Raw genomic sequence first — 25,737 nt, forward strand, 5'->3', positions numbered from 1 at the left:
ATTTCTTTAGGATATTTTTTTTATATATATTAAAAGAATAAAAAATCCTTGCAATTCTTAAAAACATTTTTTGCAAAGGTCTGTCATTTTTTTCTACTGAATTCTGTATTGACGATATACTATTTTTCCTCTATTTTTAGTGAAATCGATGTATAGCTTTGTGTTGTTTGTGACAGAAAGTATTGTTCAGGTATCTGTAATGATGGCAAGCTGCCAATGGGACTACGGACAGGAAAGCAGAGAAGTGAAGGGAAAATTACTATTAGTCTCTGTACTTAAGTATAGAAGTCCCCAACTCAGCCTGAGTCCCATATCCATGCCTTAAGCCTGAATGTGAAATGCCTACCTGAATCATTCTTGAGACTGTGAGACCTAGGTGAGAACTGAGCAAAACCAGTCCAGTAAATCATGTTGCAAATGCCTCACTCATGCAGAAGCTGGGAGTTTTGGGTACCTATGGACTAATCTTACCTAATTGAAATAAAGTAGATTCCACTAAATTTATAGATACTGCAATGTTGTGAGACTACTTTTAGACTACTGAAATGATCATCTGGGGATACATACAGGGAGCAAAGAGAAAGAATCTGCACCACATGATACAGTTTGGTATTCCTATATGCTTACAAGTTGGAATTTAGAGGTATGCATACATGAATAAAATGCAGTACCTACTATTTCCAAAGACAATATCTAGATACCATACCTTCAGCTCATTTTCTCTCCCATCCCAAGAAAATTCAGTTTGTTGAGTGGTTTCAAATGTAATAAACCTTGCCAGTTGAAATTGTTAAGTCTCTCACTTTGAGAAGGCCCGTATGGTAAGTGAGCTTCGCAGCTGTTATTGAAATTCACACTGCTCTCAAACTGTCTGTTTCAACAGAATTTTAGTATCAGCCATGGACAGTTTTTCAAATTTTTCAGGTAGACAGGTGTAAAGTGGGAGCTTACATGTTTGTGTATAAATATCGTTTTGTGACATTTATATTCTCTGAGCAAATTCCATACCAAAGATGCTGTTTGCTAAATCAAAAATTACTCTCTGGGAGATCAAATGATGCAGGGATACATAATGCATGAGAACACTTTAACCTTTAGATCACTGGTCTCAATGGTTATTTAAAATTATTGCTGTTTGAAAGCTCCTTACTGGTCAAGTACATGCAAAGTGAGGAAGCAGGAGCTTCAGTGTTAGAAACTCTGGTCAGCAAGGCTCATTTTTTCCTTGTTTTCCTAAGGGTATGTTAATGAGACAGTGAGGAAGGTGTACTGCTTTTAATGATGCTACTGCTTGTTTATAAACTTAATTTCTCCACCTTTGGTCTGGCACCTCTTTCAATAAATTCCATGGGTTTTTTAGTGAATTAGATGAAATGACAAGGAGAGCAGTGGTCAGATTTTAATAAACACCATACACATCTTCTTTTACATTAAAAAATTTCTGGATTTTATATCCACTGCCTATTTTTAAACTGCAGTTTGAAGTTGCTCTGTAGTAACTGCCTAGCCCTATTACATAGTATATCCATTTTGAAAAAGCAGGGGGAAACTGGGATGAAATCTTCAGCTTAACTTAATTCCCTTCATCCTCAAGGAAAAAAACCTTTTCTTTTCCAGATCATAACTTCTCTTCAGACACTTGCTGGTTGCTCTTGACTGTGAACATCAGGAAAAGATCATTTTGATTACTAGGGACAAGCAGAAACAGCGAAGAGCCTTTCCCTCCCCCCCCTCTGAATGGAGGGCAGAATAACCTGGTATCACAAAACATGGTTTTCATCCAGCACTCAAATTCTATTTCCCACTGAGTCTTCAGGTGGCCTGGAGTGAGTCACGCTGCCACTCTGGGCATCAGTCCCTCAAAGTGCATCTGAAAAAAACCCTATGATGCCAAGTTTTTAAAGAGGACTTTGATACCTCTGGACAGTGCTGCTGAAAGGATACTTATGGTCCCATTTTATTTTTTCCCTCACAGCCAAAAACCCTGATTGCATTTGTTTTTTCCAGCACAGAAATAGCTTACTAGTGTTATTCAGGAGGGGCTAAAACCTGTCCTTCATGTAACAGTGAATAGTTGCCAATAGCTTAGAAAATAATTCATTAATTTCAGAGAGTGAAGTATTTCCCTGATGCTAGCACTTTGCATTAATGCAGCTCTACCCAGAGCAGGTTTGGTGCACTGAGTCTACAATTCATTGCAACTAATTAGTAGGACAATTTCAGTGGTTTGCCTTTGGCTGTATTACTCATAATTTCACCATGTGCCACTGCCCAAATGTGGATGTGTGCTGTTGCTCAGACAGATTTATAGGTTGTGTTATAGAAGCAGACCTACAGTTAACTAGGAACATCTGCTTACTGTATCCCAAGAGTCAGCAGGCCATTGCCCATCTGGGAGCAACAGGACTCTGCACAAAAGAGGCAATCCATGTATATATTATTTTCTTGTCATTTGACTTTAATTATAATAAGCTATATTTAATTCTTGATCATGCTTTTTGGAATTAGTAATGATAGTCATTCAATATAGCCTTGGAACATCTCATGTTTGTGTTCTTACTTCAAATTCATGACCTTAGTATATGAATACATTTTTCTCTGAAGCTCCTGCTGGCTCATGGGGTGAGGTAGGGAGAGTCACACTGTAATGACTAGTGATCTAACCTACTTCCATGTCTAATTAATTGGAAAACAGATCTGTGTAGTGTTGGGAACTGCTTCAGGGAAAGGGTATGACTACTGCTGCTGGAAAGTTAGTAATGCAAACTGTTGGATGCCTTTTCTCCCTTTTTACTTAAGCACTGTGAAGGATGGTCAATCGTTCCTTATCTCCATTGAGTTTCCCAATTTAAGAAGAAAAGAGTGCAGCAGCAAAGTACACTGCTAATGCCTATTGCTCAATTTTCTGTCCACTGAAGGAAAGTCTACACAGCCGGGAACAGCTGCTCTGTCCTCACCTCTGTGTCACCTTCATGCTGTCCTGGAGGTGGAGAGCCTGAAAGAAGAGCTGTAAGTCTTAGGGTCCATTGTCTTGCTGGAGCCACAGTATGAAGGTACTTTGGCACTCACACGGAGGGAGCAAGGAGTGAACATTCCTTTCTTGGAAAACTGGACCTACATGATGCCACATGACTTATAGTGGTCAGAAGTGCTATGTTTGTTAATTTTACAAACTCCTGGAGCAAAGGCAGGTTTTGGACTGAGCTCACACAAAATTATCTGTAAAGTTTGAACCAGCATTGGCTGCTTGCCAACACTTGCTTGTCTTATTCCAGATTCTCTAGGACTTTTCTTTATACTGATCCTGTTGCACAGGTCCATGCCACTCGGCTGTTCTTGGTTTGGAAAGGTGCACCTCAATGCTTACTAAGAATTAAAGCTGATACAACATCCCTCTAGGGAGACACATAAAATTGGTAGAAGGAATGGCTGGCATATAGCTTCATTGTTTCAACAAAGCTGTGGCTAGTGAGACTTCTGGACAAGTTTAAGAGACTTAGCAGTTAAAATCTTATTCAGAGTGAATGGACTTCAGAGTCTCTTTAGCGCTTCATTTTTATTTTCCCCTTCAGGGCTTTTATACTAGAAAGTACAGCACCCTCAAAACTGGTGGTTGCTCATATTTATTAGTGCAGACTGAAACAGGACAAGTAATTTTGAACAACTCTGTAAAGGCTGCATGGTCAAACAAGGTGTCTTCTTCCTGAGTAGACCACCTCTACATGGTGTTTGAAAGAGAACTAACAGAAATAGATTTACATATAAGTAACCACTGTCTCTGGTAAACACTTAGTTACTTTGATTAAAAAGGATGAGGACTACTGAGTACCCGTGATCAGCTGTACAGGGATGTGGGAGACAGAGGTGGTTTGTAAAGATCGCCTCTACTGTGGTTGAACGAGGGCTTATTGGTACTCAGCAGCACTCAAGAATACTGAGCCTGCTGCATGCTGCCTTCATGTGTACTCCAAGGAGGTGCAGCCTCTTCACAGCCTCTTGTCCTCCAGTCTTTCCTTGCAGCAGTATCACCCTCTCAAACCTAGGGACTCAGTTGCTCCTACAAATGCATCCTGTCTGATTTCAGTCTAAAAAAGTCAGGGTAGGGCAGTTTTTAACAATTTGTTCTTCCAAACAAATTAAACGGTTTTGAGAGTCCCGCTGTTTAATTAGAGATGGCAACAAACTCCAGCAGGAGGAAGCAGTGAATAGTTTAGAAGGTAATCTCTATGCTTAAAACCAGACATGTAAACCTACACACAGCCTCCCCTTTCTTACTAAACTGGTAGATTTCTTAATCAGTGAGTATTGGACCACAATGTTGTTTTTCCTTTTGTTCTGATGTACACCCGTCATTGGCTAGTATATAGCCCTATGCCCTTTGTGCTAGCAAAACCTGCAGGTTTTCCTATAGACACCAGAATAAATGGTCAGCATTTCTAAGTATACCCTGAAGCACAATGCCAAAATTCACATGCTGGCCCTGATTCAAATGAACTTCTGGAAAACCTATACCAACACAAATCTCCACAATATTGAAAAACATCTATGCACCTAGTGTGGAATTTAACTTCAAGCACGCAAGCTAAATCACTTTGCATGAGTTAACAATATTATATCCCACAGTTTTCTGTATATATAAGACATAATGCCCTGTGGGGGAGAGTTTCAGAAGGGAAGGAAGCCAGCAGTGCAATTAATTTATTCTTCAAAATGTCACTAAAATACCTTACTGAGAACAAGAAGGCAGACATTAATTCTAGAATATTATGCAAAATAGGTGGCAGTGTCATTCCAAAGGGTCAGAATAGTTTACTTTTAATTACCCAGCTAAAGGTAGAAAACCAGAGGCTTCAGTGAAAGTAGATCTAGGTCTGCCCAAAGCATGTTGCTAGTGGTCTTTTTGAACAGAAGCTGATATTTACAAATGATAGTGTAGAAACTACATATTAACAACTTACCTAATGCTGTTCTTGCTGGTGTGGCATCTTTTTTAATCCAAAAGGATACCCAGGAAAGAACAACTGTTAATATACAGGGAATGTATGTTTGAATAGTAAAGTATCCCATTCTTCTACTTAGGTCGAAGTATATAGTCATGACTACGTAATCACCTGCAATAACAACACAGAAAACAAATTGACAATGTGGTGAGATACAGGCAGTTGTTCATTGAGTTGATATCTTTTAAGCTTCATAAAAGCACCACATATGAAATATTTCTTAGCATTTCAAGAGCATCTGTACAGCAATGCTCATGTGAAATAGAATTAAAATAAATGTTCACTTCTAATTTCCTTCAGTTTTAGGTCTTTGTGGAAATGTTGACTTATTTTGAAAGGCAGAGGCTCTCAGTAATCATACTGGATGACTAAATTTTGAAAGGCATCTGGGCTTTCCAAACTTGTTATTTCTAGATAGCTCCATGACCACAAACAGGAAGCTACAATCACTCACCAGATTTTGTAACCAAACAACATAAAATCCCTCCTTCTGAAAGTTGTGTCTTCCCTGCCCTAATTTCAGGTTTGAGTGACTTCTGTTACCTTTCTTTTAGATATGAATCGGGCAATAGGGGTCATTATGAACAGCATGCACAGGAGTATGCCTTTACCTAAGTCATTGATAGAGACCAGAGCCTCAAAGATGGAAAGAGAGGTCAGACTGCATACTTTTAAAGGACTCAGAATTGAAAAGAAAGTGTCCTTTTGTCAGCATTCCTCCATTTCAAAGCAGTTGTCACTCATGGTATCTGTACACCTTCAGAAGGTGAGCCAGGATATAAATTTTATTATTCTGCTCTGATTCATGAAATCAGGAGCTCAGTAAGAAGGCTAGTTTTTCTAACATTCTATGATTTTCTTCATAATAGCTCTTCTGCTAGCCCTTGTGACTCCACAGGGGATAATAATCTGTCCCTCTCTCTCTACCTAGTTGAGGCTACTGACCTCACTACACCTCTCTTCACTAACAGCTCCCTCAGCTTCATAAATGTTAACTATCCTTTTCTTTCAGACAGTCACAGTGATTAACAATAATGAAGCTGAACTGAGAGCAGTTTCTATACTTTACTTGAAGTATGTTGCAGAAGTTTATATGGCTGAGAACTTTTCTTGGGTTTTGTCTGACTACGTCAGACTTGACCTAATAAATTATATTGTTTTTTTCTTACAAACCTTTACATTCTAGAATACAATATTTAAAGAAGACATAATTTGCAAGAGGTAGGTAAGTCTTCTCTGTTGCAGCAAACCATCAGAAGATTCAAAAAATTTGTAGTATATTAACCCCCAAAGGAATGTACATACAACTCACCCAAGTAGAGGCAGAGTGGGCTCATTAGGAGTTGAGAAAAATTAAAGCTTAATCTTCTCATAACAGAGAACATATGAACAAAAGCATTTAATGCAGTGGATATTTTGACTATAGCTAAATTTTACATAGAAAAACAATTAATTCAGCAAAAATTACTTCCACTGAAAATATCTCTGAAGGTCACTAAAATAAGTGCACTACTATAAAGTACAAAGTCAAAGGAAAATAAAAATCTGAGGGTGGGATTAGTAGAGTGAAACTTAGAAAAAGTAGTCAAAAGGAAAAGTTTCTAGTCAAGTGCGTTGTTTTGAGATAGATTTATTTCAAAGAAGCTGACAAGCCTTTGAGTGCTTTCATCATGCCTCTGTTAGATACTGTTGTAGTAAAAAGTGTGCTACCCTGAGAAACTGGCCAGCCAGTTCAGAAGCCTTGTGTATTTGGCATAATGGGACAGAGCTTTAATGAAAGAGCTTGCTGCTGTTACAAGCAGGAAGTATTGCATTATGTCATGACATAGTGAGCCTTGTGGGCTGTTCACAGCCTAAAGGTAATTTTCATTCCACTAAACTCCAGCACTGTGCAGGGAGTGGCACCAGGGAAGTGATGTGGATTAGTAACCGCTGGTTCTGCTGGATTATTTTTAGACTACATCAGCTTATCTGGTTCAGTTATCTAGAACTGCACATTCATGGATAAGCTGCTTGAGAATGGTATAAAGCAAAATAATCTGCAGACTTCTCGTTGTGTACGATATATGATATAAACAACTCATGTACACATACAGAATACTGCTCCTCTGAATAGTATCATTGTGCTACCCAGCACAGCAAAAGAGAATGGGGCTAGAGACTGGGTAATGGCTAGTAAGGGGGACCTGCTTCCAAGGTCCTCTACTGAAATAAATCTGATAAACTGAGAGCTGGGGAAAATTATGGAGCATTTCAACTTTTTTGCAGACAGGAACTGAGGCAGAGATGAAATTATCAGTCCTCCCTTCCTCCCTTCCTCCCTTCCTCCCTTCCTCCCCTCCCCTTCTTTCCCTACTATAACTTATCTTCATCCAAGTTATAAACCTGACAAGATATTCCTTCTCTGCAGAACATCTTCCCAGCAAGTTTAATAATGAAATTCTGACTTGGTCACATTTTACAAGGAGCTGCAAATTCCCAAGTATTTAGCAAAACCCCATATATGTCTAAGAGACATCCAATGAAAAATTAAATCCTAGGATACTGATGGGATGCATTCATTTATCCACTTACCTATTTTCTCTTCTGAAATCCATACAAAAATTCTCAGAGTGAAGAAGGCAGAGCTAGTCATAAGGGCAGTAGCTATGCATACAGACTTATACGCTGTACCTTCTATACTATAACAACTTACAGGAGCATGCTGACAGATAACAACTATACCAAGAGATAGGGAGAACTATTTTGTTGAGTGGAATTTGTGATGCAAAGTGGAAGTAAGAGAAGAATTTGCTGGTTCTCCTACAATACTCTAACCATGCTTAGAGAGGACATACCTTAGAGATAACGCTGATGACAGTTCTTAGTGAATCACCACTGCTGAAACACAAAGCCTTAACCAGAAGCAGAAGCACCAAGGTTGCTATACTGTCCTAAGGAAAGTATGTTTCTATACAGCAATGCACTGGATGCACTTGTTTAATAGCTACAGTAAATTACAATTTTCAACTGAATTACTACATCAGTTCTATCCTCAGCCAAGTCAAGTTCTGTTGAGACTCCTGAATTGTCTCTTTGCATACAGAAGAGCCATCATGTAAGTGCTATGGCTGCTTCCCTCAATGCACTACTCCAAACTGCATTATTATTATTGTTCTCTAAATTACTCTTTCCAGAAGTAATTATTCTCCATGTATCTAAAAGCACTTGTCTACGGCTTAAAGGGAAGTAACCATGGTACAAAGATCTCTGACTTTCTCTATACACACACAATAATTTGCACAAAGAAACTCTCTTCTAAAAAAAAATCTGACCTACTATTCTGTATGTCCTGCAGGCATGAGCAACTCAAGGGGGATGTGGCAGGGGGCGGGGTAGGGAGCAGGGGAAAGCTTTCAAGCACTCTGCACAGTGCCACCTTGCTCCATTAACAGCCTCCAGAGCTCCCTCCACCCACCATTACTGCCACTGCTAGAAGAGAAGCTAGGGCTGATTGTGTGACAAAGCCCCACAGTGCAGACAGGATGGGAAAAACCTCCTTCCAAAATGCAGATCATTACATCAGTGTACTTGGTTTAAAAGTAACCACATGGTGATTGCCTAGCAAGGGAGCACTGGAATAGGTAATATCAAAAAACTTCACTTCGAAACTCGTAGAGGAATTCTACATTTTTAACAGCTTGAATAATTTCCCAGGAAGGCAAATGAACTTTTAACTGAACCATCACACCATCAACTCACTGAAATAATGAAAATTACCTTAAGTCAACATAGTGCCCAATCGGTTTTCTATAAATGAGAACAAGAGATGCATCCTGAGGCAGCAAATCTGGAGTAATATGAACAGTGTAGCAATGCATCCCAGGAAACTAGGAGGACGGCTGCCTGTGACCCATAGGACTTTTAATAGTTTACCTTTTCAGTTGGAAAGTAGGACACTATTTAGAACAATAATGACATTTGAAGGAATAATGGCTATGGATTTTAATGAATAATACTGAACTACACCCTAATTCATTTGTCTATTGAAGACTAAGGGCACGGCTAACTGAATTGCCAGACTTTTGCTTTTACTGCACCAAGAACAATTCCTTTAAAGGTGACATGTTTGAGCAGAATGAAATTAATTATGTTAGGAAAACATTTTCAAAACACATTATATACAATAAATCATTTATTTACTCAAATCACGCTATACTATCTTATCACACATTTTCATTTATTCTCCAGGTTAACAAGTACTACAATCCCAAATATCTTAGCAAAAACATTAAAGACCAAATGACTTCACAAGGACTGCAATATGAAAGTGTGTTGAGTACACAGAGCAATTTCAGCATGTGAGTGAAGGTTACACACTAATTGTCCATCACTAGAACTGAAGAATAATGAGGAGTGGCAGAGTTTAACCATATTGTTATGAGAGTTTAATTACAGAAAAATGTACGTGTCATTAGAATGAGGACTCACACAGCATGTCACAAATATTTCTTTGTTGATCAGGAAGACCACAGAGATTACACCAAGGCATCTTTGTTACTATTTTAATTGTTCCTCGGGTGGTAGCATTGGGATCAGCACTGTTTAACACCTTTGTCAGAGAGGTGGACAGCAGGATCAAGTGTTGCCACAAGTTTTCTGACAAACTTGTGTAGTGCGGTCAACACTCTAGAGGGAAGGGATGCCATCCTTGACAGGATTAAGATGGGTCCTTGTGAGCCTCATGAAGTTCAGCAAGGCCAAGTGCAAGGTCCTGCACATGGTTCAGGGCAATCCCAAGCACAACTACAGGCTGGGCAAAGAATGGATTGAGAGCAGCCCTGAGGAGAAAGACTTGGGGGTGTTGCTTGATGAAAAGCTCCAAGTGATGCAGTAACATGTGCTTTCAGCCCAGAAAGCCAGTCATGTCCTGGGATGCATCAAAACCAGTGTGACCAGCAGGGCAAGGGAGGTGACTCTGCCCCTCTACTCTGCTTTGGTGAGAGCACACCTGGAGTACTTTGTCCAGCTTTGGGGTCCCCAGGACAAGAAAGACATGGACCTGTTGTAGCAAGTCCAGATAAGGGCCACAAAGATGGTCAGAGGGCTGGGCATGCCTATGAAAACAATCTGAGAGTTGAGCTCATTCAGCCTGGAGAAGAGAAGGCTCTGAGGAGACCTTATTGCAGACTTCTAGTACACAAAGGGGCCTACAGGAAAGACGGAGACGGGCTCTTTATCAGGGAGTACAGTCATAGGACAAGGGGTAATGGCTTTAAACTAGAAGAGGGCAAATTTAGATTAGCTATAAGGAAGAAATTGTTCCTTGTGAGGGTGGTGAGGCCCTGGCACAAGGAGCCCAGAGAAGCTGTGGCTGCCCCCTCCCTGGCAGTGTTCAAGGCCAGGTTGGATGGGGTTTGGGCAGCCTGGGCTAGTGGAGGTTTTCTGTGTCCCAAAGATCTCTGGTTTTGAATTCATAATCAGCTTTGGCATTATTAGGGTGTATCTGTTTGTGCTTGTACAAGTACTGAGTAGCTCAGATTTGGCTTTCAGCACTTACTCTTGAAAAAGAAATTTTCCAGAAATACAGGCACACCATGCATGCCAAAACTTTGCTTAAGTTTCCCATTATCACAGATAAATGACTATACCGGTATACAGTGAAAAAAAAGAAACTCAAATCCAACAGCACTGTTTGTGCTCGTAGAAATCATGTTTAATTGTTAAGTATATACATATTCATAAGCATGTGTAATAAAAACCAAATATTAACAGATAGAGTGTGAAAAGCAAACACTAGGTCCCAGGCTGTCTGCAGACAACAGATCTTTTAAAGCCAAGTAAGACTAAGACTTCTTCTTAGAACCAAAAGATACTAAGTTAGGGTTATTTTTTCTTGCCATATATTCCAGAAGCAGTTACTTTTGATTCAGCTGTAACCATTTCACTGTTTGTAGCGGTAGCTCATATTGTCTGTTAAGTGTCTGGAATGCTCTGAATGTACTTGGGAGATGGATCAATGTCCATGGAGACAATTGATCTCCAAAATTAATTCTAAAAATACAAGTTTTGCATACACACACACACACAAGATTATAGTGTTTTGTGCCACAATCAAAAATGCTTTGCTCATTTGTAGACTTATATTTACATTCATATAGAAGCTGTCCTGCCAAATACACCTTTCTTAACTGATCTACTACTGTGCATAATACTTTCCTCCAATAAAATGTATGATATTAAACAGTGCTGGTCCAGTACTGACCTCTGAGGAACACAACTCATCCCTGATCTCCACTTGGACATTGAGCTGTTGATCACAACTTTTTGTGTGACTGTCCATCCAATTTCTTATCTACCAAGTGGTCCATCCACCAGATCTGTGTCTCTTCAGTTTAGAAACAAGGATATCATGAAGGACAACACAAGTAGATGATGGCAGTTGCTGCTCCCTTATCACCAATGCTGAAAGCCTGTAATAGAAGGCCACCAAATTTGCCCTTAGTGAAGCCATGTTGGCTGTCACCAGTCACCTCCTTACTTTCCACGTGCCTGAGCATAGTTTCCAGGAAGATTTGCTCCATGGTCTTGCCAGGCACAGAAGCAAGATTGTAGTTCCCTGTGTCTTCCTTTTCCCCTTTACAAAAATGTGGGTTATGTTTCCTCATTATAGTTGTAGGATCTCATTAATCTATATGGTAGATACATCAGATTTGTTCTCAGACTCTTCAGGCCTATTATCTTTAAGCATAATGACATCTTCATTTTGCATCAAGAAGTATCATTCCATACATTATTTCAAATAGGTTAGTAATTAAAAGAATGGATTTTTAATTTGGCTGTTGTAAGGTACAAGTACTATTGGAAAATCCTCCAAAAATGCAGTCTCATCAAGCTACATAATAGGAATAAAAATGTATAATACCATAAGCAAGACTTTGATCCATGATTACCAGTCCAGTTCGATTTCTGCTTTAACAGTAGAAAACTTCCCTACATAATCTCCATTCGCATTCATACATCAGTCTGAGAGAAAATCAATATACATATATGCTGTAACGTGCGTGATGAATTGCTCACTATTTCTAAGAAGTGTAGCTATTTACCATATACAGGGTGTTTTTTTGTACTTGAAAAATAAAAGTGAACAATAGCAGATGAAGTAAAAACAATAGATTACGATAGCTGCCTATGTCAGTGGAAGTGGATGCAGCATCGGAGTGAAAATGAGTATCGTTTCCGTAGGAATCTTTCTTTGAGAGGGTTTATTGATGGGGAGCTGTGCAATGCTTTTCGAACAGAACATTCTTCACACTCCACAGAGCACCAAATACTGTAGGAGGTCTGAGAATGTACAAAACTAATGATTCTTGCATTCATTTTGGTTTTAATAAGCACCGAATCATTCCTGGGAACCCCCAGGTTTATGTCATCTGTCAATGCTGATCACTTCTTATTTATTTCTAGGACTGAATTTCTTACTCACAAGAATTTTTTTTTGTGGCAGGAGGCCTCTCTTTACTGACATTTGTTACAAAGACCCACAGGACTGGATTTGGTGAGCTTACAATTCCAAAAGCAGTTAAAATAGTTTTCAATGAGCTAGCAAAAAGTCCTATTTCAACGTTTTAAAATAGCATGCTCTTTTTTCTTCTTCAGAATGTAATTTTACAGATTAAAAAAAATATACATATTAAAATACACAATTTGCTTGACTTGACTAGTACTCTTCAATTTAAATGTTCATGAGTTTGGCCTCACAATTCTGACATTTTTTGTATAATCATGGAATGGGGTAGCCTGTTTCTTTATATCCATACCGAAATCTAGTCCAGCTCAACTGTCCATAACACATACTCTCATGGCCTGATTTCACCTTCTAATCTTTTGAAAGCTTTAAATAATATCTCACTGTTGGAAACCCATTGCCATTGATCATGTTGGATTCTGCAAGAGACTATGCTGATTATCTGGTTGCACTTTCTGTGTAGTGTATTTCTGAAGTAATCACTGCTGTAAACCTAAAATTTATGTGTAAAGTATAACATCTTTTAGGTGTTTAGAACATCCTATATTGATTTAAAGTTTCCCAGCAATAGAGTTGCACTGTAATCCTTGAAGTTCTTTCAAGGCTTAGTTGTTCTCACCATGAAAAAGGTCTCTTCTCTTAGTCTGCAGTCATCTAGTATTAAGTCATATCTTGAGTCTTAATTCATCTTTCCTAACCTTTTTAACCAGTTTTCTTTCTTTTATGTAGATTATTTAGAGATGGTAATCAACTCCCCTTTATCCTTCAACATAAACACTTATGGTCTCTTAACATAAGTTATTTCCAGTCTCTGATAAATCTTATAGCTCTTTCGTTCACTCTACAGCTTTTCAAAATAACTCTTGAAATTCAACCATCAGAATTCAATTTATTTTAATAGCATAACATATAGAGATAATATAAATGCTCTTCTTCTAGAATATAATCTTTCTCTGAATACATATCCAATATCTGTGCTTGGTATTTTGGGTATACCTTCAACTCTAAATTGGCAAGAAATATCCCAGAGTCTTAAGACCTGCAGGACCTAGAATTGCAGGCCTCCAATTCTGGGAAAGAAAAATCCATAGTCTTCAATCCTAAATACATACTTCAATCCTGAATACGTCCTGAAGTACAGAAATGCCTATTGACACTTTAAACAAGGCTACAAAGCTATTTGAACTGTTTTCTAACCTGACTTGTATCTATTATTAACCACTCCCTTAGCCTTTGTGTTACCTATAAACTTAATAAGTTTCAATGTTATGAATATTTCACTATCATTAAAAAAAAGTATTAGATAGCATCAAGACAGAAGACATAGCATCTCAACAGAAGGTCCTGATGGATGATGGTTTCTTTAGCTATATTGTAGTCAAAATTTAATAATTTGATGTGTGCCACAACAATTTTCTTATCACTGTAGCTTCTTAATCAAAATGTCATACTGCGTCAAGCGAGATGTCTTACAAATGTACATTATATTACCAGAAATGTATCAGCTTGGGAGACAATATTGAACTGCTTCTGCAGGAGTTAATTTCTATGAATGATTGTTTATTGGTGTTAGTTATATTATCCTCTACAGTTGTATAAATCTATGTCAGGATCAGCTGCTCCATAACTTTGCTTGAGACCAATGTCAGGATGAAAAGCCTGTAAATACTTTGGTTATTTTATATACAGTTTTTTTGAAACTGAGGGGAGGGGGAAAAAAAGGTTTTATTTTCCCTCAAGCCTTCCTGGAGGACTTCTTACAAATGGGCAATAGTGGTCCCTGGCCAGATCTTTAAACTACTGTTATTAAATTATCAACGTCTGTGTCAAGTAAAGAAGGAATTAATGGTGATGTTGTGCTGGAGAAGTGGCTGGTAGTATTAGAATAGCATTGCGTAGCATAGCATAGCCTAGCCTAGCATAGCATAGCATAGCATAGCATAGCACAGCACAGCACAGCACAGCATAGAATAATTATGGTTTAAAGGGACCTGCAATGATCGTGTAGTCCATCTGCCTGAACACTTCAGGGCTGACCAAAAGTTACAGCATATTATTAAGGGCGTTGTCCGAATGCCTCAAATGCTGGCAGGGCACAGACCACCTCTCCGGGAATCGTGTTCCAGGGTTTGACCAACCTCTTGGTGAAGAAATGCTTCCTAATGCCCAGTCTGAACCTCCCCTGGTGCAACTTTGAGCCATTCCCACACATCCTGTCAACTGGATCCCAGGGAGAAGAGCTCAGCACCTCCCTCTCCACTCCCCCTCCTCAGGAAGCTGCCGAGAGCCATGAGGTCAGACTCAGCCTCCAGCTCTCCAAACCAGACAAGCTGAAAGTCTTCAGCTGCTCCTCACAGGACATTCCTTCCAGCCCTTCCACCATATTCGTTGCCCTCCTCTGGATGTATTCATGGACCTGCACATCCTTCTGAAATGGTGTTCTCTATTTTCCAGACATAAGCCCAGTAAATGTTAAAACCTGAATACATATCTAAAGTGTGGATTCCTAGAGGAAGGGGCTAGACTCTCAGTTCCCAGGGACCGGACAAGGGACAATGGGCACAAACTTGAACATGGTAAGCGTGACAACAGAGCACTGGCACAGGCTGCCCAGAGAGGTTGTGGAGTCTCCTTCTCTGGAGATATTCAAAACCTGCCATGACATGATCCTGTGCAACTGATGCTGCTTTAGCAGGGGGTTGGGCTAGATGAACTCCAGAGGTCCCTTCCAACCCCTACTGTCTGTCAATCTGTGATTACTTGCATCCAAAAAACCTGTAAAAGTTCATTTATCTTTTACACTCTTCTATCTCACACCAAATTCCTGTGTGCTGGATATAATGTATTTTTGGTTAAGGAATTGTGAAGGGTAAGGTTAAGAAATTCCAAGGAGTACAAAGTATCTAGCACATACCTTCAGGTTAAAGCTGTCTGACACAGCTATTTCTCACTTCACATTATAAATAGATGGGGTTTTTTCTACAGAGGTATTTGGTAGTCTGCAACAGATGCAAGTTTGTATTCTGTTTGTTTCTTCATCCAGTAAAGAAAAATATTGATCCATATGCATTCACACTTACTTACTTCCAAGACATTTGACAGCTGGAAAAAGTTAATGCCACTTCTGACTGTTATTTTAGCTCCTTCATTGCCTATTCAAGCCTTTCTAACTGGATTATTATCAGTCTTTCCTATATTCCACACAATTACTATTTTGTCTCTTCACATTTTATTGATATCACCTTTTCAAATAGATATTCATAAACAAGCCATGACTATTGCCTTTATTAATCTCACTAGCTTGTACCTCTGCTATTCATGTAATGTTTTTCCTTCGCATCCCCTAGTGCCTTTGTTACAATGTGGTCATAATATATTAATTTTGTGCGAAATAAATGCTCCTTTTTTTCCTGTTCCTATTAGCCTTTTTTCTTTAGTGTACTGCCCTCCTGGATTATCTAGTCGATGTGTTCAGTACTTCCCAGTTCCTTTGTGATGAATTAAGAAGCCAGCCTAAATCTCATCCAAATCCAACTACTTCACATCTGTTTATCCCTATTTATGAGTAATATTTTTCATTTCTGATCTTCATGCTCAAACTTTCACTTGTTTTTATCATAAGTATTTTTGTCTTTAGTCCAACTGGCAATAAACTTGGCTTTAACCTTGAAATAGTGTTAGCTTAAAATTATTAAAGACATAAAATCAGCACAAGTCTCTTGATGCTGCTCTTTGCTGTCTCTAGGGAATTGCATTTCCTTATTGATGAAATCTCTTTACCAGATATTCTGCAGTGTGAAGTATTTACATTACAGGAGAATAACATCACTGATTTTTTAAGGGGGTCCTGTTAAATTGCATACTGTCGGAAAAACTACCTGTTGCAAATGAAATTAAAATGAACAGTTTTCCCTAAGTACCTTTCAGTAACAACTTTTAATCATTTCCCTCAGTTCTGGGCAAGAGCCTACAATTCATTCTACATCTTCTCTGCATGAACCAGAAGAGTGACCTAAAAGAACTGCAGAGAGAAAAAAGGACTCCTGCAAAATTCTGAAGAAAGGGATGTGCAAGATAAGTGGTTTACTGACATGAAGGTGATGTTTCATTCACAGTGCATAGTTAATTGTAGAACAGAGCAACTGTAGTGCAGGAAGACATCGACATTCACTGATGCTAGAAGTTAATTAGTTTTTGGCAAACAAAACTAGTTCTGTGTAATGAAGCTAGACCAAACTATGGATTTATTCTTAAACTATGATAACTTTTTGAAGAGCATGTGGTAATGTATTTATTATTTTATAGTTTCTAGTTTTTCTCAACTACAAATACCAATCCAATTACCAAAAAATATATGATTTTTTGGGGGGGAGTGAAGTGTCCTGCTGTACTTCAACCCATGAATCACCATTAATTGCCTGTTCACATGGGGCTGTGTGAAGAGGGATATATGTCAGATGTGTGTAAATTAAAAAGGAACATATGATGAATTCTAATTGACTGTAAAACAAAATTCAACAACTTCAACCATTTGTAAGAGGAGAATAATTTGGGAATGCCTAGACAGGACAGAATCTATTTTTTTACTATTTAATGGCCGTACTGCTCTGGTGGCTGAATGTCCAGTCTGCACATAGAAGCAAAAAGCAGAGTGTGGGGTTTTTTTTCCCCAGATATCTATAAAATATAGGTTTTAATGCATGTGTGGCTGGTAAGGCCAAGTCTGTTTTGTTCAGGGATTCAGTCAAAAATTTGAAGAACTACACCAGTGGAACAGAACAACTGCAGAAAGGCTGGAGGCTGGCAGTTCGCCATTCCTGTGTACCTCTGGTTGCACTGCTTATTTTCGGCATGAATAGGCTTCTCTTGCTGGGCCTTGCAGGTCTGGGATTTGTAGCCATGCCCTGCTTTCATTAAACAACTAGGTCTGAACTCTAGCCCCAAGACATCTGCTGCTGCCTAAATGTTAGTGGTAGTACTTTCAAAAGCACTTCACTACATTGGTAAACAATGAGGTACAGGTATCTAAGTCACTTATGCCACATATTTACAAGGTAATTGGAAGAACATGAGGGAGGCTCTAAGAACAGCATACTCTGGCACCATCCAGCTATATGAATGCCTTGCTAATGCTGATGGATTGCCAGTCTTCATGGGATCACTTGAGACTACCACTACCGCAGTATGCAGGGTCCCTCATCACTGTATGCACTCCACAGATTGACCAACAAGGACTTTGGAGAGTATTCTCATACATACAGTAGTTTTATATATGCAAACAGAATCTGTCAGTACCGGTGGTGTGGTTTTGCATGGCTGGGTTGTGGTAGAGAAGCAGGGGCTGCAGGGCTGGCTTCTGCAAGAAGCAGCCAGAAGCTCTCTGCAGGCCCAACAGAGCAAATATCAGTTGGCTCAAAGCCAAGCCCATCAGCAATGGTCACAGCACATGTGGGAATCACATTTAGGAGAAAAAAAAATGCAAGAGGCTCCTTTTTGTTACCAGAGAAGGAAGTGAGAAGATGTAAGAAACTGATGCTCCAGCTGCTGGAGAAAAAGACTCTCCTGCAGCCCTTGGAAAAGACCGTGGTGGAGTGAGTGTGTCCCCATGGCCCATGAAAGATGATGGGGAGCAGAGACCCCACCTGCAGCCCATGGAGAGGCCCCACACTGGAGTGGGTGGAGACATAGGGAAGACACTGTGACTTGTGTGGGAGCAAGCCCGTGGCATGACCTGCAGCAGATGGAGAGAGAGAGAACATAGAAAGAGAGAGAGAGAGAGAGAGAGGGAGAGAGATCCACACTGGAGCAGGTTTGCTGGGGGGTGGAACTTGTGACTCCTTGGAGGACTAGGCTGGAGCAGTCTGGGCCTGAGAGCTATTCTCTGATTCTATGACTGCAGCCCATAGAAGTGACCCACACCGGGGCAGCTGATAAAGAGCTGAAGCCCCATGAGAAAGGACTCATGTTGAGAAAGTTCATGGATGGAACCCCACAGTGCAGCTGGGGAATGAATAATGAATGAATAATGCCCACCCCACCCCTCCCCCCAAGAAGGAAAACAATTTGTGAGGAACTGACTGAAATCCCCATTCTCCCCAGCCCCGTGCCACCTTCAGGGAGAGAAGGGAGAGAAATCGTTAATAAAGTTCACAAAGAGCGGAGAGGTGGGGGTTGTACTTCTCATTATCCAACTCTGATCTGTGTGTGTGTGTGTGTGTATAGTAAAACAAATTAGATATTTTTTTATTCCATGTTGAGTCTGTTTTGCCTGTGACACTAAGTGCAGAGTGATCTCTCCCAGTCCTTATCTCGATTCCTAAGCCACTTAATATATATTTTCTCCCTGTTCATCTGAAAAGGGGAGTGATAGAGTGACTTTGGTGGGCATCTGGCCACCAGCCAGGGTCAAACCACCACAGAATTCCAGAAAGGTATTTTGTGGGATTATTTTTAAAGTTACTAACCTTGAATAGCTCAAGCTGAAAAAGGTGATAGCGAGTGGCTGATCTAGACTAGAGAAAAGCTCTTCAGAAAAGTGTTAATAAGAAGGTGCTTTTTTCCATAAATACCAAAGAGATTTGAGTGGAGCTACATTAAATAGCATACACTCCTTTGCAGCCTCATCACATACAGAGCAACCATCACATTTGAGACCTACTTTGTCTAAGAGCTACCTGAGCAACAGTTTATTTTGGGAAAGAAGCATATACAAGGTTTTCATATATCTACTCAAAAACATGACTGTTTTTAGAAAACACCAGACAGACTGCAGTGAAGTACCTTAATTGCACAGGTTGGTCAGAGGTCTCAGTAAGACAATTAATATTCACAATGCTTAGTAGGCATTAACCTGAGGGGAAGAGTCATCTAAAGGAAGATTAGTCTTAAGTTTTACTTCATGAAGGGCTCAGTATCTAAGTGCTATGGCTGAATCTGTGCTGAAAACCTGCTTGCTGAAGGCTAGGTTTTGACAGTTCAGTGATTTGCAACATGCACAATATTTAAGAAGGGCATTAAATTAGACCATGGTAGAGGCTTATACTGGGTAAACAGGTGCTCAAGTAGTTTCTGTCAACAGGGAATAGTTTGCTGTGTACGTTTGTTCCAATAGAAAGTGTTTTTGAAAGAGATCTGGAGAAGGACTAAAAATTGGTCCTATTCCTTTCTCTCCTTTCCTTTCCTTTTTTTTTTTTTCTGATACTGCTCTTCACAAAGACACCCCACTCCTGTGTGCAGATTGGATCTTATGGAATACATGTTTTCTGAAATGGAGTTACCACTGATTAATTAACATTATATTTATTGATGTGTCTGACTATGACTAGATGCATCATGTGAAACAATACTTTAGTCAAACAGCTTGAGTATTTGGATATTAAGATTAGTTTTCCTTAATGAGTTCTTTTTTGACTATGTAATTTGAGCCTTGACTACTGGGAATTTTATTTTACATCTAAACCTCTCCTGGGCATTTGTACCAGTCCATGCAGTAGACTTCTGTCCTGCTTGGGTAAGAGTATTTTACTAAGTCCCTACATGATTTAGCCTCTGGAATTAGATTTCTATGGACTGCCAATGAGTTATAGCAAACTTTGGGTCTTTATACATAAATAAAATATTAATAAGATGCTAATAGCAAGTATAACCTCCTTAAACTGTCAGAAAATGAATAGGAGAGATTGTTAAAAATGAAGTGCTTGGAAGACCCTGAAGAGTCACTTGTGATGTGAATAGGTTGCTTTTCCATTAATATTTAATCATATTTTTAGGACAAGGACAATAAATACTGATACATACCAAATTGAAAATGACGTATCACCTATGAGCAGAGCCTTGAGGTTTGGGGTTTTTTTATGTGTGGCTGCATTTGGTCAGCATTTCACAGAGTTTTTAGGGATGCATGGGTTATCAGTGAAAATGTATTCAGAACTGAATTTTAGCACACAATGCTGCAGCCTTGGAGGTTTTTACTTTTAGAACTTTCAGAAAGATTACACACAAAAAAAAGAAGTTTTTGTAAGATGGCTTGACTTAAACTGTCATTTTTTTGACGATTAATTTATTTAATGATTAAGGTAAGCTAATCGCTTTGGCTATTTTGGAAACAGCACATTTAAATAAACACAATATTAAAAAAAAAAAAAAAGACCAAACCAAATCCTGTCTTATTCTGAGAATATCTTCAAATCAATCCAAATATAAAACCTTTAAACACTTCCTGCACGCTTTTCTCTTTGAATCAACCTTCTTCTACCTGGTTTCAGCTGGAGCTACCTATCCTCAGGCAGTCTTCATTTCTGTTTCATTATTTCCTTATTATGATTTTTTGCTACTTTAAAGCAAGGAGATAAATGCAATTTAGTTCTATCTCAAACTGTTTTTTTTCTCTAGCATATTCCCTCATAGTCTATGAATAACTTTTGGAAATTACCAGTTCAAGAGGGTTTTTTTCATTGAATTTTAATGTGATAAAATGCAATTTGTTCTTTAAAATAATCATTATACACAGCTTTTTTATGAAGCCAATGGGACTGATGAATAATGCTGTTGTCTAAATACCAGCCAGAGTGACCTACACGCTTGCAGGGTAACATACATGTCTCCATCAGAAATGGCAAATATAATTAGTTCCCATGTGCACTCAGAAATATCTTCCTATTCTCATGATATCTTTTATGCTACTATCCATGAATTATTAATTTTAAGTGGTTTTAATCAAGGCCTGCGTGATTTAATGTAGCACATATAATTTCTGATACAGTCCCATAGACATGACAATACATAAACATAAAGGATGACTCTTAGGACTGAAGCCATATATTAAGTTAGAAGCTCAAGGCTGTAAGGTTATGATTTGGTTAAACTTGATATATCTATTGTTCCTTGCCATCCCACCCTCTCAGTCTTGTGGTGATGAACTTCAGGAATAACTTATATTCTTACATCTACTCCATCCTTGAGTGGCATATATTTTAAAAGAAAAAAATTATGAGTTGGAGGCCAAGATAGTATTATTCCTCACTACAGACAGGCACCCCAGGATCTGGAGCTTCTAATCTACCTATGATATTTCTAAAACAATAGAAGACTCAGATAGATATAAGCAAGAACAGCTCTGAATCTAAAGCTAAATCTAAAGCTCTAAATATGGACAGAGCTCTTTTCAGTTGTTGGCTGTTCATCTTTTTTTTCCCTTGTAAGACTCGAAGAAAAGTGCTGTTTTCATATGTTAGCCTACCCTGCTAAATAGGGCTCTTCAGGTCCTCTCACAGTGATTGTATAGAGCAACTCTTTAAACAGCTTCATGCCAAAAACAGCGGACTACAATGTTAAGAGCTGAAGCCTTCCTTTTTGTTTTCTATGTTCTGTACAGGTCTTTCACTACAGACCAGTGCATTGTTACTGTAGATTGCCTTGATTTTCCCTGCAGGGGCCTATCGAGTCTCACAAAGCCTGAAGCCTGGCCAACAGAGAATTTGACATTTTTGGCAGTCCCTTCCAGACAGCCACGAATGACAAAAGCCAAAATGGTCAAAGCTTTGCCATTCTTGCATTTATGAGGTTGTTTGTTTGTTTGTGTTAAAATAAACAGCCTCATTTCTTGATTTTCATCCAGTTTTACTAGATTCAAGGGCCTCTATGGAATCTACCCACTTCCTGATTGAAAAAATGTTCCCCTGAAAGTTTTCTTTTCAAACTTTATTTGCAGGCCTTCCTCCAACCTGAGCTCGGTGACTGATACTGTCTATGGTCATTTAGCATCCAGTTCCAAAAAGGAACAAAACATAGACATTTTCCTAATGTCTTTATGTTTATAAGAATTTCGTTGGCAGCAGAGAACTGGTGAGCTCTGAGGGTCTTAGACTTCCTTCCAAGCTCTGAAGAGCAGTGTCCTTTTTCCACCAAGCTTAATGTATTCTGCCTCTGTCCAAAGTCTTTTCTCATTCACAGCTCCAACTTTCTAGCTGTTTTATGCAATCAGCTCCAGCACAACTTCACTGGCTTCTTGTCCCAGTCCCAGCCTTTTCATGCCTGCCATCTCCCATCTCCCCCATGCCCCAAGCTTTCCTACACTGCATGGCTCCATTTCCTACTACAGAATTTTTCTTGTCCAGCCTTCCTGAAGCTCTTTCTCTAGTTTTCATTTTCCTCCCCTCGCAGGCTTATAGTCCCATTGGTTTCTATCATCAAATCTAAAAGTTAACTATGGCTTTGTATTACTGTGGCTCCATAATTAAGAATGACTGTAGATAGTTGTTAGGTGGTTGCTAAGAAAAGGATCAAAGGAAATTTTTTAAAGGAACACCTGTAAACTAACTGTCCTGGAACACTGAGAACATCTAAGCACGACTTCTCCACACAGACAATTTTGTCAGTGAAAACCGAAGTCCAGGTGTCACTAATTGAAATGTTTTTGTTATGATTCTGACCCACAGGTCAAGGAGATCATTAGCTAGGTGAAGACCCTTCCTCAATGCAGGCACAGTGATTGAAGAAGATGACACAGCAAATATTATAATTACATGCAAATTACCAGCCAATCATTGTAACTGGGAGTGTATTACCTTGTAAGGTTTCTCTATAACAAGAGATCTGGCTTTGTGTGTGTTAGACCTATGGAAATCCACTGAGCACCTGGGCTCCATAAAAGCACTATCTCCCCTGTGTATGTGAGAACTGGCTTATTGCACACCAGGTAGCAAATCCACTCTTTCGGACCACACCGTCATTTCCACTTTGCCTCTCCTTGGGTATTAATGCTCTTGTCCAAGCAGCCCCAGACCCTGATCCAAGCTTCCAATTTCTCATCACTTCCCAGCTTTGTCTTCTCTTGGCAACTTTTAAGATTTAATGAATTTATTAATGAACTGTGAACGGTAATGAGGCAAAACCACCAAATGAGGCATGCTTTTAGGTTAATGAAATTTGGAGGAAAATATGACCTCAAAGAGAGGATTTCTTTCCTCCTGGAACTACAGGGTCTTTTTACATTTCTCCTTCATTGTGATCTCCTGACCAGAGGGACACTGGTCTGGGCTCACAAACTCTTCAAAGACGAATGAAGCCAAGTATGTTCCCTGGAAACCTATCAGGCCGGATTTATTAACTCTAAGGTACAAGCTCCTCTTTTCATGCCTTAACTTACAGGGTGACCTCATCCAGGTGGAGTGGGCACATTCTAAACTTACCTGGCCCTCTACCTCAAAAAGGTTTATTTCAATATAATGTATTTCCACAATTTTCTATTATTGTTTCAACTCTTTCTTGTTTTAATTATGGAGTGAAATCTTCTGAAAGCATAAAACAAAGCATTAAACAGAATATTTTACTGACCAAAACTGCTTAGAATCTAGCTGCTTAAGTGGACAGACCATAGTGACTGGACCATAGTGTTATAAACAGGGCAGGACTGTTTATGATTTACATTGCTGGATTACGTTTAAAGAAAAAGGGAACACAGAGCTAGGTATCTTCTTGACACTTCAAGATGACACTTCTTACCATGAAGTTAATATTTAATGAAAATATTTCCAGACACTTGAGCATTTTCACGATAAGATTATATCAAGTTTTAATGATGTTTGAGTGGTTGAACATGTTAGACTAACAAAACTGCTGCTTTTCATTATTAATGCTAAGGTGGTCAACTTCATAAAAACTCTAAGGTTGGTTAATCAAAGCTTGAAATCATCAGAGATCCTGTAATACTAACACTTGAGGCTGCATTTACATGGTGGTGGTTTATCATCAATAAAACCAGTACATGTTTAATTCCACAGACATTGTTATAATGATGTTTTCCTGGGTTTTGTTTTGTTTTCACTTTTCTTCAAGCATACTTAACTGGAACTACATGCAAATCTCAAAGTTTATATATTGCATTTAAACAAACCTTTCCTCTCCCTGTTGCTTCCTTTGGTCTCCAATTATGTAGATAATTTCATGTTCAGTTTTAGCAGTAAAAATATGGCATAAATAGACTTATAGTAGGAAATTAGTACAATTAATCATACATAGTTAAAATGTTCTCTTGCCTTTTTATGAAGTCATGTAAAATTTGGCAAAATAATTTTAAGTATTTCATACTGATTGGCTGTTACCTTTACATTCCCTTAAACTGATAGAAGCTACCACACTGGATTCAAAGCAAGAGAGAACATCTTCCAAATCTCCTCTCTTTCTTCTGGTTTGCCTGATTTTAGAGGGCTTCCTATAACATATATTTATCCATATATCATATTCCACGATGGTCCCTAAGAGTAATGTGACCATACAAGAAAATCTATCTCTTAAGCAGTTTGCCAAATTAATTTTACAGCACGAAAAGCCACAGATGTCAGAAGACAAAAAAGAAAAAAAAAAAAGATGAGATAACAAACCCCTTAAAAGTTCACTTTCTAATGCAACCCTTTAAAAATAGATTTGTTTTTCTTGATTTGATAGGAAATTATTTCAATATTCAGTGTGGATAACTGGATGTCTCATAACGTGAGGGAACAGGGCAGGCAAGGGTTCAGAGGGAACAAAGTACCCCAAGGAAAGTGAGTCTGGTTGAAATAGATAGTTTTATCTGTTGTCACACTGACTAGTTTCAATCAGTTCTGATTCAGAATGACAGTAACCCCATGATCACAGTCCCCCAGCAGAAGAGGACTGGAGACAGGAAAAGTAAATAAGAAAAAAAAGTATTTCTATATTGGAAGGGAGGGGAACCTTTCATGATGCAGAATACCAAACTGAATCTCAAGTATTCACTAGGATGCCTTCTGACTGCTTTTAGAAGAAACCTGATACACAAATAGTGGTCGCTAAAGCTAGTGTCTATTTCTGGCTTTGTTGACTCCTTGCATTTATGAGCACCTCACTTCACCCTTGCTTCTTACTTTGATGAACATTTCATGATCTTATGTAAAATTTACTTTCTTCTGCTTTAGTCTATCTTTCCCTTCTACAGCAGAAACTTCTATAAGGCAGAGGGAATCTCTTTGCCATGCCTATAAACCCTTACAAAGTTAACCTAATCATATAATTTTGAGTTATCTCTAGTGCAAAAGCCACTGAGCTGGTTTTCCTTAAGATAAAAATTCATTTTAAATCAGAAATGGGTCTAAGAATCTGTGTGCTGTGGTTTGCTAAATCATTACAATAACAGCTTTATGTGCCATGGTGTCAACCCAAGGTGGAGGGAGAAAAGCAGAAGAGAGACAGTCTTGAGGTTGTGACTTCAAA

The 25,737-nt window shown here is 38.9% G+C and overlaps 1 protein-coding gene across 1 annotated transcript in view; it reads right to left on the reverse strand.

The window, feature by feature from the left end:
- GABRG3 (gamma-aminobutyric acid type A receptor subunit gamma3) overlaps positions 1-25,737 on the reverse strand; it is a gene marked incomplete at both ends in the record, with an annotated part of 334,257 nt that overhangs the window by 8,388 nt on the left and 300,132 nt on the right. The window contains one exon of the mRNA XM_084276526.1: positions 4,959-5,111. Coding sequence (XP_084132652.1) covers positions 4,959-5,111 — 153 coding nt within the window. The remainder of the gene's footprint in view (positions 1-4,958; positions 5,112-25,737) is intronic.

Source organism: Gallinula chloropus, assembly GCF_964237585.1.
Source record: "Gallinula chloropus genome assembly, chromosome: 1".
In the NCBI taxonomy this organism is placed as follows: Eukaryota; Metazoa; Chordata; class Aves; order Gruiformes; family Rallidae; genus Gallinula; species Gallinula chloropus.